The following is an 18,920-nucleotide window of genomic DNA, read 5'->3' as shown; positions in this document are numbered from 1 at the left end:
CCTGGCTGTCTGGAACTCTAACTGGTACTGATATAACTACAATAGATCAGTTAAGCTCTAATCTATGGTCTCTCCAGACTGGAAGAGTGGTATGTCAGTGCCTACAGACATCGCCATAGCCTACCTGATCCAGGGCAGCTTCTATGGCCACTCCATCTATGCTACAGTCTACATGGACGCTTGGAGGAAGGACTCCGCCGTCATGGTGGTACATCACATCATCACGCTGGCTCTCATCTGCTTCTCCTACGCCTTCAGGTGATGACAACAAAGCTCTTTGACATCGGCGTGTACAGGAGTTGTGTTTAACTGTAAAGCAACTGACATAAAATCATAACGCTACCGCGTGTTCCCTGACCTGTAGATACCACAACGTAGGGATTCTGGTGTTGTTCCTCCACGACATCAATGACATCCAGCTGGAGTTCACCAAGCTCAACATCTACCTGAAGTCCAGGGGAGGGGGCTATTACCTAATCAATGATATTCTGTCCAACATGGGCTCCGTCAGTTTCAGCATCACTTGGTGCGGCTCAACACACACACATACACACGCGTGCGCACACACACACACACACACACACACACACACACACACAGTAGACTTAATTGCCATTTTGATTGCTTTGTGTCTCTGATGCACTCGTGAAGAATGAATATCTGCCTCCATTAGGTTCTGGTTCCGTCTCTACTGGTTCCCTCTAAAAGTGCTGTATGCCACCTGCATATCCAGCCTTCAGTCTGTCCCCAACATCCCCTTCTACTTCTTCTTCAACGCTCTTCTCTTCGCCCTGCTGCTCATGAACATCTACTGGTTCTTGGTGAGAAAACACACAAAACAGGATTTTACTGGTATAAAGTTAAGTGATGGGAAACCTGCATTAACACAGTCCGCAACCTTCCTGTAGTTCATTGTAGTTTTCGTGGTGAAAGTGCTGAAGATGAAGGAGGTGAATGATGTCAGGGAGTACGAAGAGGAGGAAGGCAACAAGGCAGCAGCGGGCCTGCTCAGACAGCCTCAGGCAGAAAACAACGGTGATGATGCTGGACATCACAACTCTGCCCAGGGGTGAGCAGCACCTCAACACACTCTGACTCATGTGACCATCACGGAAAATTAAGGCATCAGATCGGCAAGAACATAAATCAGCTCTTTTTCCTCGTTTTTTTTGAAGTGACAAAGTGTGAACACACACACACACAGATGCGCGCGCGCACACACACACACACACACGTGTGTAAAAACAGAATAACAAGGTCAGGCAATCTGGAAGATAATTTGTTGTGTAATACAGCTTCATAGTAAGTGTAAAATGATGACTCAGCCCTCAATAATGAGCTTTAAACAAAAAAATGCCAGCTTGGCTAAAATCAAAGTATATCTGTTTGTGTCTTTATCTGGAGTTCTGGATTCATCTGTCTTTATCGGCAGAGATGCCTGGAGCCTATTATCTTCTAATGATTATTCCGGCAGTAACCTTTGACCCCTCCCACTCCGAAGACACCAAAACGTACACAACTTTTGAGTGTCGACGCTGTCATTTTGTTCTAGAATCTAGAGTTGTAATATATTTCCTCTGACTCTTGGTGGTCTCCTGGCGGCAGGTATAGAGTCAGATCCCCCATAATGCTTGTGTAAGTGGTGCTCATTGGTAGATAGGATCAAAGAGCCATATGGAGATGTGATTATGTGGCGCTCCTTATCTGCCCGGCCTTGAACACTGCTGATATCCTCTCTGCCTGCCAAAGCCTCACATCTGCTGATCACCTCCGCTGACAAGCTGATTTTCTCCTATCCGGGACGCCCCTGACTCTCTGTTGTCTCTCTCTCTCAGCAGGAAGCACGTGCAAAACGGGGTAACCAAGGAGAAGCATCTATAAAAGGCTCTCCGGCGCCTCCACCTGGCACTAGGCTCTAAGCACTAGCAGACGAGACGCCCTCCTTGGATTGGCTCCACATGTGGGTGAAGGGAAAAGTTGGGCGCAATGAATCTTTAAAAAAAAAAGTTTTAGAAACATTTTGTTTTCATGACTGTCATTTTGTTTCCAGGTTTGTTTTTATTAGAGCACTGTGAATGTTATTTCAGCTGACTTTTTATCTTATTGCTAATTTTTTGCATCTGATAGATCCAGTAGAAGCAAACCAGTCCAAGTGAGTGAAGGAGAGTAGTTGTCACGTACAGACAGTAGAGCAGGGGGTGTTACGGTCGTCCCAGCACCCAGTCAGGACAAGCTCTCAGGACGCTGCGTTTGCATCGGTGAAATACGTCCCTCCTTTTTTTCGCTTTCCTCCTTTCTCCTCTTCATCATCCGTCCTGTCATTGACTTTTTTACACGTGAGGAGGAGAGGCTGAAGACACCGTCTAAAAAGTGGTTGTTGCTCCGAGGGCTGCAGTGATGCAGGAGAGTCCAGTTTGTCTGGTGCTGTTTTCGCCACATGTATTGATTTTCATATCATTGCACATGTCCGTGGTGGTGACTACTCTGGCCTCCTGCGTCCAATTAGCTGTAAATGAAAAAAGGCCCATTCTTTGTGTGGGTGCGTCAGATGTCGGTGGATACAGAGAGTTTGGATGTAGCCGAGTCTTTAAACTCAAAATCCCTCTTTTAACAACATTTCACCTCTCTTTTATTAACGTTTATTGTCTCTCTGATGATCAACAGTACTCACTCCCTACATGGGGTCTTTTTATTTTTATTTCTTTTTCTTTGCGTTCCCTTAGTGTGTGTTGCACAGCATCTGTTGGTGCACTGACATGAAGGCAAACAAGCTGATTGCTGGTTTTAATGACAGCAAATAGCTGGAATTGATTGACTGGGTTATGATATCATCATGTTTTATTCATTTATCGAACACTTTTGAACTTTTTATTTGATCGGTGGTGGCGGTTGTCAGGTCAGGCCCAGTGTGATTAAAAAAACAAACAAAAACAAAACACTATGTATGCACTCGTTATGGTTAACCAGGAATGCATGTGAGAATGATTTTGGAAACATGCTATGAAATTGTCTTACAAACAATGAAGTAATGGGATGTAATCATAATGTCTTTATTAATTCATAAACTCATCCTTAAACTGAACACACCTACAGACCTGCCTGTGTAAATGAAATGAGATCCAAGATGATGAATTTTTATGACATCTCTAATTCAAAAAAAAAGAGCGGGAGGGGCTTACGTCATGTGACCCGCCGGTTTGCTGTGTGTTGGAGAGATATTGTCTTTCCTCCGAACCTTCTTGATCAACTTCAGGCTCTTGTTTTGATGAAACAGCAAGCTTGTGCTGCTGGAGCAGGCCGCAGATGTCGTCCGTCTTTTTTTTTTTTTTTTAATGTTTGTCTTCCAGAATTCCCTCTTCAGCTCTCGGGAAGTTCAAACTAACTTTTGAATTTGATTTATTATTACTGTTGTAGTGATTGTTGATTTGTTTTGGAATTGCTGCTGTTTTTTTGTTTTGTTTTTTTTGTTTTTCTCTGAGAGCACTGTTTGTATTCCCGTTGTGTTATTTTTGTTGTTGTTGTTGTTGTTGTTGTTGTGTATGAGTCGGTGATGGTCTACTCAGATCAGATATCCAGGGACCAGGGAGAGTCATTACACGCATCTGGATTCAGAGTCCGACCTCTTCCTTTTCATGAATGCTGGCTCACAGTCACTTTGCTGGAGTCATTCTACTTCTGTATTGTAGGTAACATGTTTCCTCAGACGTGTTCCTGCGCCTAGTTTGTCAAACCTGACTGGTTTTACTGGCGTGGTCCTCTGACAGGAAGTGATCTCTGAGCCCCCCCCCCCCCCCCATTCTTAATGACCTAAACCTACAGACTTGTGATCTGACTCTTCCCTCGGATCTGGTATGGTACTGTGTCTGTGCACGGTTCTCCCACCGCGCTGTGAAGGACGAATGACTAGGGGTGGGCGATGGAACCACGTGTTCTGTCTGATTCGCCATATTGTTTCTACTGTGGTTGATATTTTTGTCAGCATCTCAGTGTTTCAGGTCCGCGGGGGGCCACTTCTGTGAAGCTATGAGATGGTTTTGTCGCAGTATTAGAAGATTTTTGCATCCAGGGTATTTTTCAGGTATTTATTCTGCTGGATTCATGAATCACACACATTCCTGACGGGTTCTATTGTCCATTAACTGTTTCTTGGCTGAGATTCCGTTGGTTGAATTGAGTCAATGACCTGACGGAGGCGAAACTCAGCGCTGCAATCCAACCTATTCTTAAATTATGATTTTTTTTTTGTTTTTTTTTTGCGTGCCTGTCTCCAAGGTGGACAATTTATCACCATTCCCGTCAATATGGAGAGATAACAGATATCATGGAAAAAGGGTTCTATCCATATCGCCCACCCCTAATGCCTCCCGGAAGGATTTAGTTTGCTTTCCTCTTTACTTGTTGAAGCGTCACTTTAATCACTGGCTTACAGTTCAAGTCATCATTAAAGTTGTGGGAGCCCAAGTTGCATGTGAAGTTCAGGCAGTATTTAGTGTGAAGGCCCTCACCTGCTTGCAAAGATCCCATCAGGGCGGGACAAGAAAAAGCCGCATTATGTGACGTCTCAGATCGCCAAGGTCAGCGGGGAGCAGCTGCGGCGCGTTCCAAGGCCACGTCGTGAGAAAGAATGCTGTAATATTTAACATCTAGGAACTGATCTTATAACTCCCCTTATACAAAACTAAACCATGACATCAAAGTTAGCAGCCCCCACCCCCACTGCAGCGGCTGTGTCGGCGATATTGCACCAACTAGTGCAAGTGCGAACTGGCTCACAACGCGACGACACTGATTATTTATATCAATGCTTCGATTGTGCCAAAATCATGAGGCAAGCGTTTGCGTGAGCGTGGACGAGGATGGCTGGGTGTGAGTGGAGAGCCCTGCTGGTATTAATGAAAAATTGCACTGTAATTTATTAGTATTGTTATTGTTCATCAGTAGATCAAATTTAGAAAAGAGAAGAATCAGGGGTATTTTTATGACTTTCTGGGAAGTATCTTTTTTTTTCCCTTTCTTTTGGACCATTAATATACAATAATGTAAACAAATTGCCCCATTTTGTTTTAATTTGACTACTTACTAAACACATGTACTTGCTCTTTTGTAGTACCATTCAGCCAATGTCATTTCATTTTTTCCATAAAAAAATAAAACATGTCAGTAAACGAGACCCAGACGTGTGATTTTAGTTTTGTCATTTATTATTATTTTCATTGCAAAGATCAAGTGTTGTGATGAAACAGGTCAGAGGAAGAAGTTCATTCCAGTGCACAAATGAAAACGAACCATTTCAATAAATTACAAAAAAAATAAAATAAAAAAATCGTATGTTCCACACAATCTCGCTCTTACGTTACCATGGCGATGGGAAGAGAAGAGGGACACAGGTCATGCAGTAACACATTGAAAGTACAAAAATGGCGAAGAGACCCTCAAGGCAAGACCGGGGCTTCACTGACACAACCTCAAGTGTGTTTAAGACTTTCCCAATTTAAATACAGCGTTCCTTCCCCAAAATCTTATCACGGCTTTTTTCAAAAAACAAAAACAAACCTTTGAAAAGTCTTTTTTTGTTTTTGCCAGAGTCAGCAAAGGTCGTATTGAACACATCAGAGTTCTACTGATAAAAAGGCCTTTTATCTTGTGATGTGTTGGAGATGAACTCTACAGCACACAAAGCACACACGCTCTGATTAGACAAGAACTCATGGTGCAGATGTGGCATGTGACCTTTTGCTCTGCTGAAACATGACATGTCAGATAATTGGACTTTTTTTTTTTTTTAATTAATTGAAGACTTGAAAAAAAAGACTACTCGGTTAAAAAGGAGAGAAAAAAAAAAGACGTGAAGTCAAACGGTAACAAGTAGAAAAGAGTGACAAAAATGGAAAAAGAAAAACAGCAGACGTACAATCATTATTTGGCAAAGTTGTTTTTTTTCTTTTTTTCTTCCATGATTCATTTAATAAGCTCCCTACCGAGGCAAATTCAAGATTAGCTTAACGCTACTTCACATTTCATCTGGACAGGCCGTCTTTTCCGTAAACAATAGTTATGTTGGAGAAGAGTTATTTCCACTGAGAATTGAAACAATATTTTCATACGACGCTCATATGAATAAAGTTACAGTTGACTTTGATCAGTCCTCCTGTGTGGTGATCCTGGCTGTGCAGCAGACATGCGCCCCTCCCCCTGAGCTATAGTCCTCATGCAATTTATATCAGTCTTAAAGTGATACTTCTCCCAAAAAGTGTAAATTGCCTTTCAAGTACTCACAAATAGGTGTCACTAAAACATTTTTTTTCCACCTGCTATTATTTCTTCGTGACTCCAGAATGCAGAACTAGCCAGTGATGTATATTTAGCTTGAAGCTAATAGCAACTGATGGCTAAAGCAAAAGTGTCCCTTTACAAACTTGTAAATGCATCATCTGATAAACACCGGCGACGCTTATCCCGGACATTGCGTTTGCAAGTTTGTAGTTTAGCTCCAAGCTAAAGCGACATGAACGTGTGCACAAAATGTAATATCCTGTCAAATGTTGCAGACATTTCACTCAGAACCAAAAGAAAAGCTCATGGTGGCACTAGAGGACAAGTCATTCCTTCTCTAGCGACTTGAATCCTTCAGCTAACACAATCCACCTGCGGAAGACTCGGATAAGCCTACGTGAGGATTTTAGCTCAGTTCTTCACATCAGGAGCCTGGGAGGAGGAGCTACAACAGCCAGTAACTCTTTTCACATGGAGGTGAATTGCATTGAGGCAGGTTTGAAAAACTTTCGAAGCAACAAATAATTCACTAAAAGAATTGTGCTCAACTGGTCACTGCCGGAGAAAAGAAAACGTGAGTCCAGTTTGGCAGAAGGATCTCTGATGCTGAGTGGAGGAATGACATCACAGCAGCTCAGTATTCATCCATCATGAGTCAAATATAAAACTGCTTCCAACATGATAATCTTGAATGAACAACGTCTCTGTTCTTGAGGAGAGGAGGAGTGAAAAATGATTCCTGATTATTTGGGTCGGTGAGACCACGTGGAGTAAAGTTGGCAGCAACACAGGATCTGACATCATAAGTTTGTTAGAACTGATTCCGCTGGTTTGAAAACCCGCTGAGAAGAGCAGCTTCTGCTTTCTGATTGGATAGTTTCTGAATTTGAGGAAAAAGAGGTGGCATGGGGGGGGGTAGTGCATCTTAGTGGGTCTTTGTCTTGGGTTGAGTGATTCTACGGACGACGCTGTACAGGACTCCAAAGTTCTGTGGAGGGATGACCAGAGACAAGGTGTGTTTTTTTAATTCTTTCAGAAGAGAAAAACGGAACCTCTGCACACTCAAGAAGATTTACTGATGATTTTGAGTACTGTGCGAGACTTCCGTATTCATTTACTACTAAAATACCGCTTGTTATTTGGACAAAGATCTTGATTTTATCCAAAATATAAGGTCAATATGCATCTAATCTCTCTGGGTTTATTATCCATATTCAAGGATTACTTGTGTCTGTCCTAGTCAAACTTTGGGAATGATTCAAATGTGTAAAACCGCATAAAAAAGGGTGCCTGAAGGATGTTGACTTACCTGAATAGCCAGGTACATTAACCCCAGGTAGGCTGCGATGCAGACGGCCAGGAGCAGGTCAAAAATAGCCGGCTTCACTCTGCCGGAAGGAGAAGAATAAGACAAGGATTCATAATTTCAGAGAGAGAAGAGAGAAACGGATCAGAATGTGTTCAGCTGTGATCAGAGAGAGAGCCAAAACATCTGGAACCTGTAAGCGTTCATCGTCTGCTTGAGCTGGTCGTAGAAGACAAACTCTGGATCCCTTGAGAAGAGAAAAAAAACTGATGAGAGGATGTAGCCATTGAATCAATAGATGTGTAGATCAGTACAAACACAGCAGGAGGATTCATTAGCTGAGAACTTGTGACCTACTGTTGATATTCAGCAACTACATTTGATGTCACAAGTTCGTGAATGAGAGAATTAACTGGATGAACAGCAGATCAGCTGACGACGAGCGTGTTCACCTCCACCTCCGTCTTTACCTTTTGTCAGCTTTGACGTAGTGTTTCTTGACGTCCTTGAGGTAGCGTCCCAGGTGGTACTCCAGTGTGGACACCACGCTGCTGTCTTTGTCCACCAGCTGGGCGGCTCGTGGCTGCGCTGTGAGCCAGTCCACCACCGCTGACAGATGCTCCTCCTGTACCTGCTGTAGGGACACCAACCACATCAGAGCCATGACGCACCAAAAATTAAAAATACTAAAACCCGCAAATTCTGCTTTACACATAGGTAAGCTACTGCTTGTTCCTGATTCAGCATACAGGTGATGTGCTAATACAAATAACAGGCTGAGTACTACCAGTAAATGAACACTGTTTTTTCATTTCAAGTAAACAAAGCACTACATTTACAAAAAACAAACGTGCATCCTAAAATACAGTGAATACGTCATTCTGGGCACCGTGTCTTTTTTTCTGCTGCAGGGTGTTTATACTAGATAGGTGTCGCACGCCATCTCTGGTCATCATAACTCACTCCGTAACCAGCTCAGTCCCATCAATGAAAGATTTTGTTAGCTTCAACTTCCCCTGACTGAACGCGGGTCACTGGGTCAGGCTGAAGAGGGAATCATCGTCCTCAGAGCTGACTGCAACAAACCGTAGCAGGTGGGTTCAGCGTCTTACCATTTGCTCTGTGAAGATCTGCAGGTCCCCAGGGGCCCCCTGTGCAGGTGACAAAAGCACAGTAGAGTTACTTCACAAGCTGGAGACAGGACGGAGGGATTTTCCTTAGCGGGTGTGTTGAACCTTTTCTGTGAGGTTGTAGATGACTCTGGCCAGCGCCTCTGCCACCACCTTGGTGTTCCTGCCCAGCTTCTTCACATCAACGTAAGGCCTAAGAGACGCAGAGGTAAGAGCCATGTGAAATACAGATCAACGGTGCACTGAGGAAGGAGGAGGGCTCAAGAGCGCAGCAGTGGACGTAAGGTGCTACTGCCATCTGAACTTCCTCCACTGCAGATCACACACACAAGTGCAGAAAGAACATCTTAGGAGCTAGAAAGCTATATCATGTCTTTTAATAATTCAGAGACTTGCAGTAATGAACCCACCCAGCAGGGGGCTCTCCCGCTCCGTGGCGAGAGGAGGGGGACACTGACCGCACGTCCATGATGCTGGAACGCTGAGCCAGGCGGTGGGAGGTCAGGTGGGACAGAGTGAAGGCCGGCAGGCGGCGGATCCCAAAGCGTTCGTGCTCCCAGGCCAGCATGTCGTCGGCTAGGTTGATTTTCTTATGGACCATAGAGAACTTGACCTCTGGGTACTGACTGGAGGCCACCTGGTGGGAGATGCAGAAAATATCAGGGCATATGTAGGACATGCTGGTTAGTATATGGAGAGACTCAATATAAAGTGAACATCATCATTTCTTATAAAGTGTTGCCGCAGGTGGAAACCCATCTCACAGTTCTTACCGTCTCCAGCTCCTTGAGCAAGGAGTACTGGGGAGTTCCCTCTTTGGGAGGTTTGGACACGTGGAGGTGCAGCGAGTCTCCGTTTCCCAAAGTGTCCAAACACAACACAAAAGCTACGTTGTCCTGCAGCAGACTGGAGTCTGTTGAGACATTCATCAGCATGTTAGTAGGTGTGGAATGTCAGAGGACAGAAAGAAAAGGCCAGATTTTATTTGATTTGACAGGCAGAGACAACTAAGTTTCCAGCCTTAGAACCCAAGAACTCTTTACTTGAATTGTTGCATCATTCAGCCTGAAAAGAGTTTTGTTTCAAGATAAAACCAGCACTGTCAATGTGGGGCATCTGAACTGTACCTGTGTGGTCAAGATTGTCTTCCAGCCATCGTTTGGTGCCCTGGTAGTTAAACTTTCCTCCACCAGACACAAAGAACAGCAGGTTGTACCTGAGCACACATCAAGACCATGAAGGAGTCAGTTCCGCCAAACAAATAGCTCACATCCTGATGACAGCCAATGATGGTATTCATATAACTGTCATTTTTCATGTGGATAATAAATCACAAAGCAGAAATGAAAGAATTGGTGCAATGCTGCCTTTGAATCTGTTTGATGTAGTGTAGCCAGAGGGGATTCCTCCTGCTCAGCAAAATACATTTACACACAAAAATGAGCCTCTTATCAGATCGCTAGCTGTGATAAGTGTTTCTTATTGTGGGCGGGCGGCACTGATGGTGTACATGACTGGTCTTGAAGAACAGTTGGAGTAACCTGAGCAAATAATCTGATGAACCTCTGGGGGTCATGTAATTATGATACCGCATTCATCAAGGGTGCAGGTGAGGCTTTCAACATGGCCCTGCAATGAAATTACGTAGGCATCTTTTCTGGGAATATTCAGGGAATTGTAGTTGAAGGTTCGGAGCCGAGTGCAATATTCAATCTTATGACTCACCCGGCGTGCGTCCTCTTGTAGGTGTATAGTTTTGAGAAGAGACGAGCCAACTCCAGTAACATGGACACACCACTGCCATTTGAGTCTGCTCCGTAGGAAAGCCACTGCACGCACACGCACACACACACACACGCACGCACGCACACACACATAGAATCTGAGTATTTTCACAGTCCAACCTGCTAGAACACAACTCGACTGTTTGCGGACTAAATATTTCTTCAGCAACTAAATTCTTCGGCTCTTCTGAAGATACGAGGGAATGTTTGAAGGAGAAAAAGAGGCATTGAACGTACTGGAGCGACGCCAAAGGAGTCATAGTGAGCCACCACTACAACAGTGGGTAAATCCTCCCCTCCGACACCAGCCAGGCGCCCCTGGTGAACAACAACAAAGCAGTTACTAAGTTACAAGTACAATGCAGACAGAGAAACCTTGCAGACTTGGATGAGTGTGTGTGTGTGTGTGTGTGTGTGTGTGTGTGAGAATCGGTCGGCTGCAGCGGCTCACAGAGGAAAGCTCCCGGCCTCCTAATCCTCTGCAGTATAGCCAATAAAACACTTTCTACTTCTGGTTTTAAAACCAACTCAGATTAAAAAGTCTTAAAAACTTTTTCTTCTCACTTATTTCTTTTTTTAAATCCCATTTCGACCTGACACAACATCCACATACCATCAAATATTTAACGAACAATTGGACGAAGGAAACTCAGTTTGCAGAGAATCCAAATGTCAAAGTGTTGGCTTTTATTCATTTTTTGCTTTTTCCTCATGTTCCTGTGTCCTACGGTGGCTGACAAGTAACAGTCCTAGTGAATGTTGACATTTCTTTCGATTTTTTTCACAAAACCCAACCCAACTTGAATCATGACATTCACATGAACGCGTGTTACCTTCCAGAGTGAAACAGAATTAAATGTTAGAATGGAAACAAGTTTCAGGCCCTACAAACTCTATACTGTGTGTAAAAAGGCCAAACATGTACACGTTAATATTGATTTAAACTGTATTCCTTAAAGCTGCATTTCATTAATCTCAGCATAATGTAAACATCTAATAAAATCAAAGTAAGCCTCTCAAATCCATCTGGACTCTTGATGGTGAGGCTTTAAATCCACCCAACTGTTATTGTACAGGGATTTAAGGCCACCCACATGAAAATATTCTTTGGCGAGCAGCACAAAAAAGTACTCCCTAATGCAGTAATACTAGTAGTTAGTGCTTCAGGTACCAGTGGGCTCTTTCTGACAACACTGTTTCCGAGGTTTCAGCTCAACATCCACTGATGCTTACTGGATATCAGGTTTGAGAAGCATGTGCAGCTTAAGTTTCGGTGATTCTCAGACCTTTAAATGTTCAAATACTGAAATCTGTTACATGTACTCATTTGAAAAGGATTTGTACTCTTACTATCAAAGAAACGTTGCTGGTTAAAAATAACACACTTATCAAGGCGTGTGTGTGTGTGTTTCCACAGTTGTTTGAAGATGAATGTCTCACCTCTAGACTGGTGATGGCCCAGTCGTTGATGGCTTTGCTCTGTGCCCCGCTGGTGACCATCTGGAAGCCGTTGGCAGTGGCCGTATGCAGCAAGACTACAGAAAATACAACCAGTCCCACATTATAGGCGGTTACTGAATTGAAGATGGTGTGTTTTCATACCAGGATCAGAATCGAACCAACAAGTAGAGTCTCAACACGAGCCAGGAGGTTATGCGACATTAAACTCATCCTGAAATAAACTGCTACATCTGAAAAAAACATCAATATATGAGTGTGTACAACACAGGAGAGAAGACAGAAACAGACAGAACAGAACAGAAGAGAAAAAAAACAGCTTCTTTCTTGACTGAGAGTCCACTGAGTCTGATCCAGTCTAGACGGACTGAGTCAATACCTTCAGCTGCAGATAAGGACCCCTGGGAGGACGAGGAAGTCAGGGTTTGGGTATAGATGGACAGCAGCTCGTCATCCTCCATGGCAAAGTAGACGGGGACGATGGTCTCAGTGGCCAGCATCTCCGGCTCCAGCTCCATGAACTGCTACACAGAACCGGGAACACAGAACAGCAGCTTTCACAAGAGACACTTGTTGGCACGAGATGCTCGTAGACCCTATTTTTACACCCTGCACACAGGTGCTAGTGTCTGACACATGCAGTCGTCAGTCTGTCACCCACACCGGTTCAAAAGTAAAAGTGCTTGCGTGCATCTGTGAACCCTTGGGTGCGTTGGTCTTCAAATATGGCGCGGTCGGACATATTTTGATGCAAACCGGTTGACAATGGTGCAGTTTTTTTGCTGTTGTTTGGTGACACACATGCAAATATACAAAACCCACACACGGGGATGTGCCTCTGCAGACACATGTCAAAGACTACAGCTAAGGCATTACAATGTGAGAGATTGTTACAATTTTGAGCGTCACGTCTGCTTCTGCTCACACGCTAACAGGTCTGTGTCCCCTCCATCCAAAGCTATTCAATGTAACCGAGACAACTCACAAACCCCAACACTATCCTCCTCATTATGCATTGTTTAACTGGCAATAGTTGGTTTAGCCGTGCCTTTAGCCAGTGTGCTATAGACCATTTAAATAGGTCAGATGAGTTATAACAGATATCTGATGCGACATTTGCCTGCACGTTTAGGAGCTTCACTGCAACAATGGAGAGCCGAGGACTCAATTATTTATGTATTAAACACAAATGTGTTGCCAAAAAAAAAAATGTACTTGAGTTACGTAACAAAATGAATAACACAGAAACAACATCAAATGCCTCCTGCGTCTGCTCTCTGGAAAGAGAAATGATCCCGCTCATCAGTGGGAGGTCTAATTAGTCACAACATGTGAAGCGGCGTGATAATCCTGGATCTCGAAAGAATTGCAAGAACGACACCGCCAACTGCAAGTGTGGGGCTTTGCCACAGTTTTCCCTCTAAATCCCTCTTCAAGTCAAAAGCTGAGTGGGAATTATAGAGGTCAGAGGGATGGCTTCTTACAACACTTGTCTCTCTGGTCTTACCACTGCTGAGGTGCCATTGTGCAAGACTCCTAACCTAAACACGCCAAAGCCTACAATGATGAGCTTGTTTTTGACTAAATGACAAAGGAAAAAAAACTCGATGGCTGTTCTTACTGTAACCTAATTGTGACATGCCTGAATCAGCATACCGCTATTATGTACTTCTTTTGTACTCCTGTTGTGCTACAGCATCTGTACATCACATCCAATGGTAAAGTTGCGTCACACATGAAGATGCTTGTTTTTTTAGTTACCCGTCCACCACTCAGAACATACTTTGAAATAAATAACAAAGAGACAGGTTTTAAAGCCAAACAAACAATATACATATCACCTTGCATCATAGTACAGCAAATATTAATATCTGTACTGACCTCACAAACCTGTTCAGTTTGTATTCAAAACCAGGTGCAACGCTCAACAGTGTTTTCAATGCAAAGAACAGTTCCGCATCAGGACATGGCTGCGTTTCACTTGAATGCACAATCAGAGCAGTTCAGAGTGGAGAGGATGAAATGGGAAACAGCACAAAATATGTGTGTGTGTGTGTGTGTGTGTGTGTGTACCTGTACTATGTCCTGGGGCATTGCAGACATGTTCTTGGGTAGGATGATGACCACAGCCCCCGCTGACTGACGCAGGGCTTTCTGGTACTTATCATAAGAAAAGTCTGCCAGCCGCATGATGACACAGCGACGACTTAGTACCTCTGCCTCCACAGTACGAGCCTCAGTGTTCAGGATGGCATTTCTGGTACCTGTGGACAACAGAGAGGGGGGGGGGGGGGGGAGACACACACACACACACACTAATGGTTCATTAATCAGATAGCTTGGCAGTAACAGCAGGGTGGGGTTAAGCTATGCATTTGTCAATTGTGGCAGTCACTTTCGTCCAACACAAAGAAAGAAGCATGGCAACTTATAATGCTGCTCAATGAACATAGTGTCATTTATGCTCAATTTCCGTTTAATGTGACTGGAGGAAGGGGACTTTAACATCCCTCTACTGAGTCTTTGTCATTTCAGCTGTCTTGGTTGGCAAGCTAGACCTTCACACTACCTACGCTAAAAGTTTAACAGTAATCAGGCAGCCCACAAACCGTCCTAATATTTCATCATATTAAAAATAACCTGACAGGACAAGGGGTGGGTGAATTCTCTCAACCTGCCTGCACCATTGAAATCCAATGATTTTCGCCATGCTGCTAAAGTAACGACAGTACATCGCAAAATTAGTTTTATTTGTGAGGGACACAATCACACATTAATATGGCCCACACTTTTATTTTAAAAAAATAAAAGATTTGCCTCGGAAAAGGCAAATCTGAAGCTGCCAACCAGCAAAGACAAGCTCCATTAGCCGCTAGCTAACAAATGCTACCCTTCATGCTGTCATTGAGAGGCTGCTTCACGGGTCCCTCAACGTTAGCTCGGAGCGACATTACGTTAGCTGTTGTAGATTAATCTCAACGCTTCCAAAGTCTCTTCTGTGAAATTTACATCTCTTTTTGAATGACACACCAGAAAATATAGCCGACCTACCGTACGGTTGTCCCTGTAGATCGTACTGCTGCATGCGGTACACCGTAAACTCATGTGCCGCCTCGGCCGGGAGCGGCGACACCAGGATCAGCACCGCGGGGATAAATACGATAAAGGTGAGGGGAAAGGAAGATTTAAACATGTTATCAAACACTTCACTAGCTTCTTCAAACATTGTGGCGGTTGTGTTGATTGAGAACCTAAGGAAAGAGTGAAATTGTCAGCCGTCACCGCTCTCTGCAATTGACAGCTAGAACGAACTAGGAGCATCTGAAAGAATTATAATCAGGCACATTCCTGAACCACCATAACTCTGTGTCATGCCCCATAACAAATATATTATTATATGCAGTTCTGAAAATTGAAACCCCCATAAGTAACTAGCACCGGAAAATTAGTAATTATTTGGCAATTTCAGCAGATATTTAATATTTAAAACAGATATTTATCAGTGGTCCTTCAGGGATATTCGAGGACAAGTGTAACCACCGGGCTATGACGTTCTTCTAACACTAGGCGGCGTTGGACTCCGTTGAAACCAACCATGGAAGGTAGAGACAGAGATGTTCTACAAAAGAAGATAACAAATCTAGTTTTTAGAAAGGAAACCAGAAGTTGGTCCGATTTGGCGGAGGCCTACAGGAGAAGTTGCTAAGACGTTTAATCACAGTTACACTTTTTATGTGACGATAGTTAACATCTTATCAATAGACTAGCGATTCCCGAGGCCCCCGAAGTAGTTAGAAAGAATAATTTTGCAAGAAAAGCGACAGGTGTTGCGGCAGAAGGGACACATGTATGGCACCTTTAAACGATTGCCATTGAGTGACCCAAGGAAGCTAAAGTCTCTCCTCTTAGAATATCTGTGATAGTCAAAAAGGAGTTGTATTATATCCGTGATAATGACATCAATTCCATACTCTGATTAACTTAATCTTTTGTACTGATTTGCAGTCTGTTAAGTATATACTATATACTCTACTATAATTGGGATTTTGACCAGTTATACACCATTTTGTCTGCTTTAGTTACCATCACCAATAAGAGCAGAGTCACAATCTTTAGACATAACATTTGGTATTACACTATTGGTAGTTTTGTCATGAAAATTTATTTCCTTCCAAATGATGGCTGATGGATGTGAGGTCAGCAGGTTCCTTGATGCAGTAATAGTTATTTTAATCCTCGTCGTCAGAAATAATCACCTGCTGTTTCCTTCTCTTGTTGCTGGCAGGATCTTACAGTACCTCGGTTGAGAGGTGATCATCCTGGAAGTATATTTCCTCACCTGATTTCAACAAAAGAAAAAGTAAGTTACATATAGCAACAGGTTGCAAAATCACTCATGTACAAGAACCAAGATATTTTCCCAATTAGTCTTTCCAAATAGAGCCGTTGGTGATAATTGAATGGAAATACTTTTTCTTGGTGTACTTTGCTCTTAAGTATCCCAGTATATTCAAGTCAACTGAGAAGTACGTTCTGCTCCATTACATTCCCTTCAGACTGGCGCATCAACAAACCAAATGTTCTTTGACTCAGGTAAAATCTGTGATGCGAAGTCTGAGTCACTCAGCGATGAGAAAACTTTATTTTCACTTGAGTACAAACATTCAGGTCTTTTTCACCTCTGATTGGATGTGACATATAATCTTTAGCACTTGCCAGTTTGGCCTGATGGTGGCATTAATGACACAGTAAAATATACTTTTGAATTCCTTCGCATGTACTTTCCTGCAAAATAATATTAAAAGGGTATAATTATTAATCCAGCCTTCTGGGACATGTACATCAATTCATCTTATGAAATGAAATAATGTCAGTATGTGAAAGGTCCATAATAAAAAGCATCTTAAAGTTTGGAACGTTAATGTGCTGGAAAAATAAATATGTGTTTACGACTAAAAGGTACAAAGATATCTGATAATCTGTCCTGATCTGATCGAAGAGAAAAGTTCACAGGATTACCAAAATCAATGTGTTCCTGACCTGACGAGGCCTTTTCATGTTTTATGGACTATCGTAAAAGGAAACAGTAATAAAAATTAAAAGCCTGAGTCCGTTTGGGAAGAGCTGAAAATCATATTCTCCCCCCTCCTCCCCTGCGTCTCCCCTGTGTCCTGGGGCTGCTCTGCTAAGTGGGAGATTAATGCTGATATGATGTCCTTCTATCCCACTTAATGGACCTTGGCGTCATTGTTTCCTGTTGTATGAGTAATCCGTGCCTGAGCTGGTGAGAGGGCAAGCAGCAAACAAAGCACAAAACCAATTTGCTGTGCACGTTAAAACATGCCAATTGTAATGATTTCACATTATTGAGAGATCTGCAATTAGAGATCCACTCAGATGACCTCCAACTAACAGATACATGTAGAGCAGAACAATTGTTTCAAAAGGATGTTCTTGTGTGGCTGGTGCATGAGTCAGCAGTCAAACAGAGACACAAAGCACGAGCTGTTCCTCATGTCTCTCCAGCGCTCCTGGGAATGTCCTGAATCAGACCACCTTTGCTCCGGACCCCCAATCTCAGAAAAACATTTTTTCCTGTACGACCACACAAAAGGTGCAGTCAGTGTGTGTGTGTGTGTGTGTGTGTGTGTGTGTGTGTGTGTGTGTGTGTGTGTGTGTGTGTGTGTGTGTGTGTGTGTGTAAGTAATGTGGATTAACAAGAGATTAGCTTCCCAGTAGTAAGCAATTCTGTGTAGCATGCCAATGTAAGTAGCCCCCCCTCCTCTTTTTTATTATTGGCCCTTTAAATTCTCAGAGGATGCTGTCATTTTCTCACCACAGTGGCAGGTTGCTCAAACACTGGTCACACCGAAGTGCTTAAACCACTCAACGACAAGGTCAGCGTCACAAAATACCAAAGATATACTGTAAGAGGGAGTGCTTTCTGCCTGGGAGCTGCACTCAATTCTCCACACAGACGCCACTATCAGCACACAATGGCGCTCTTTCTTACACACAACGAGATGTAATCCCCTTGTCAATGAGCAGATACGTGGAACAACACACTCGAGGGATCTAAGAATTTGTGAGGGTGTTCAAGATCTGACAGCATGGCCAGGGGATACACAATCTTAGGTTCTTAAAGAGCAGCCGAACCCGAAATTAGTTTCTTTGGCTTATAAGTACTTATAAAGTAACTTTATTAACTTAAAAATGCATGAAATCCAGTTCCTCTGTAAGAACCCTTCAAAATCTGTTCACACTCAACTGAGTTTCCATTGTAATATCATCCTTTAACTATTATCCTATAAAACACTTATTTTTTTATTGCCCAAATATCACACATCAGTTTGCTTCGGGGGACTTTACAAGCTGTACGAGTGTGTCCCTCTGACTCTTGATTTGAGTGATAAAGAAAATACTTACAAACATTTCAACCTCAGTCAGCGCCAGGAGGGATCCCTCTCCCATGAAGATGCCACAAGTACAAAGCAGATCGACACAGTCACAATATAAACATTAGATGACAAAAACTTTGGATTCATAAAGATTATAGAATTGCTGTGATGGCCTCTGACAATGAGCCCCAAGTGGGTTCTGAGCCGTGTTGACCTGTTCTCCACCGGAGATGCAGCTGGGAGGCATGTGGGAACAGAAAGACAATATAAGGGGAGAAGATGTCATGTCACTCATAATAAATCTCCCAGAAGAGGCTCTCTGGGGTGCTACTAGCTTGAAAGACATACCTGGAATGTTTAAATCAAATGCCTTAAAGCAATACTTAACTCAAAAAAATGTATTTTGCTTTTCAATATTCACAAGTCTCGTGAAGATTGCGTCTTGAGCTTTCAAGACCATTCTTCCATCGTGCATTATTTCTTTGTGGCTAAAGAATCCAGAGAGAACCAGCCATGTGTATTTAGCTTTAAGCTAAGAATTACATCCCACATTTAAATTTTAAGTTTAAAT

At 43.1% G+C, this 18,920-nt stretch overlaps 2 protein-coding genes across 5 annotated transcripts in view; one reads left to right on the top strand and one right to left on the bottom strand.

Annotated features, from left to right (window-relative positions):
- The window catches only part of cers1 (ceramide synthase 1), a 29,412-nt gene extending 24,242 nt beyond the window's left edge, over positions 1-5,170 (top strand). For 2 of the 3 annotated variants that reach the window (XM_086225411.1, XM_086225410.1), the window contains 5 exons: positions 78-258; positions 365-526; positions 674-821; positions 909-1,069; positions 1,836-5,170. In XM_086225411.1, the coding sequence (XP_086081537.1) occupies positions 78-258; positions 365-526; positions 674-821; positions 909-1,069; positions 1,836-1,881 (698 nt within the window). In that variant the 3' untranslated portion in view covers positions 1,882-5,170. The remainder of the gene's footprint in view (positions 1-77; positions 259-364; positions 527-673; positions 822-908; positions 1,070-1,835) is intronic. The other variant, XM_086225413.1, reaches the window with a different exon arrangement.
- Positions 5,171-5,187: 17 nt separating this feature from the next.
- ncln (nicalin) lies at positions 5,188-15,288 on the bottom strand. 2 transcript variants are annotated; one of them, XM_086225408.1, is made up of 15 exons: positions 15,003-15,288; positions 14,025-14,215; positions 12,331-12,475; positions 11,934-12,028; positions 10,731-10,811; positions 10,435-10,538; positions 9,837-9,925; positions 9,483-9,622; positions 9,120-9,346; positions 8,815-8,902; positions 8,692-8,730; positions 8,050-8,213; positions 7,773-7,826; positions 7,583-7,661; positions 5,188-7,261 (listed from the first exon to the last, which is right to left on the bottom strand). In XM_086225408.1, exons 1-15 carry the CDS (start codon positions 15,175-15,177, stop codon positions 7,199-7,201), a joined length of 1,734 nt encoding a protein of 577 aa, XP_086081534.1. In that variant the 5' UTR covers positions 15,178-15,288; the 3' UTR covers positions 5,188-7,198. The 2 variants fall into 2 exon arrangements, with proteins under 2 accessions (XP_086081534.1, XP_086081535.1); XM_086225409.1 differs by having other exon boundaries at positions 9,168-9,346.
- Between the last annotated feature and the right edge of the window lie 3,632 nt (positions 15,289-18,920).

This window comes from Aulostomus chinensis, chromosome 14 (assembly GCF_037954235.1).
Source record: "Aulostomus chinensis isolate RoL2024-O1b breed Wild chromosome 14, RoL_Achi_v1.0, whole genome shotgun sequence".
In the NCBI taxonomy this organism is placed as follows: domain Eukaryota; kingdom Metazoa; phylum Chordata; class Actinopteri; order Syngnathiformes; family Aulostomidae; genus Aulostomus; species Aulostomus chinensis.
Note: the sequence above shows the minus strand (reverse complement) of the source record. Positions and strands in the feature narration are given on the sequence as shown.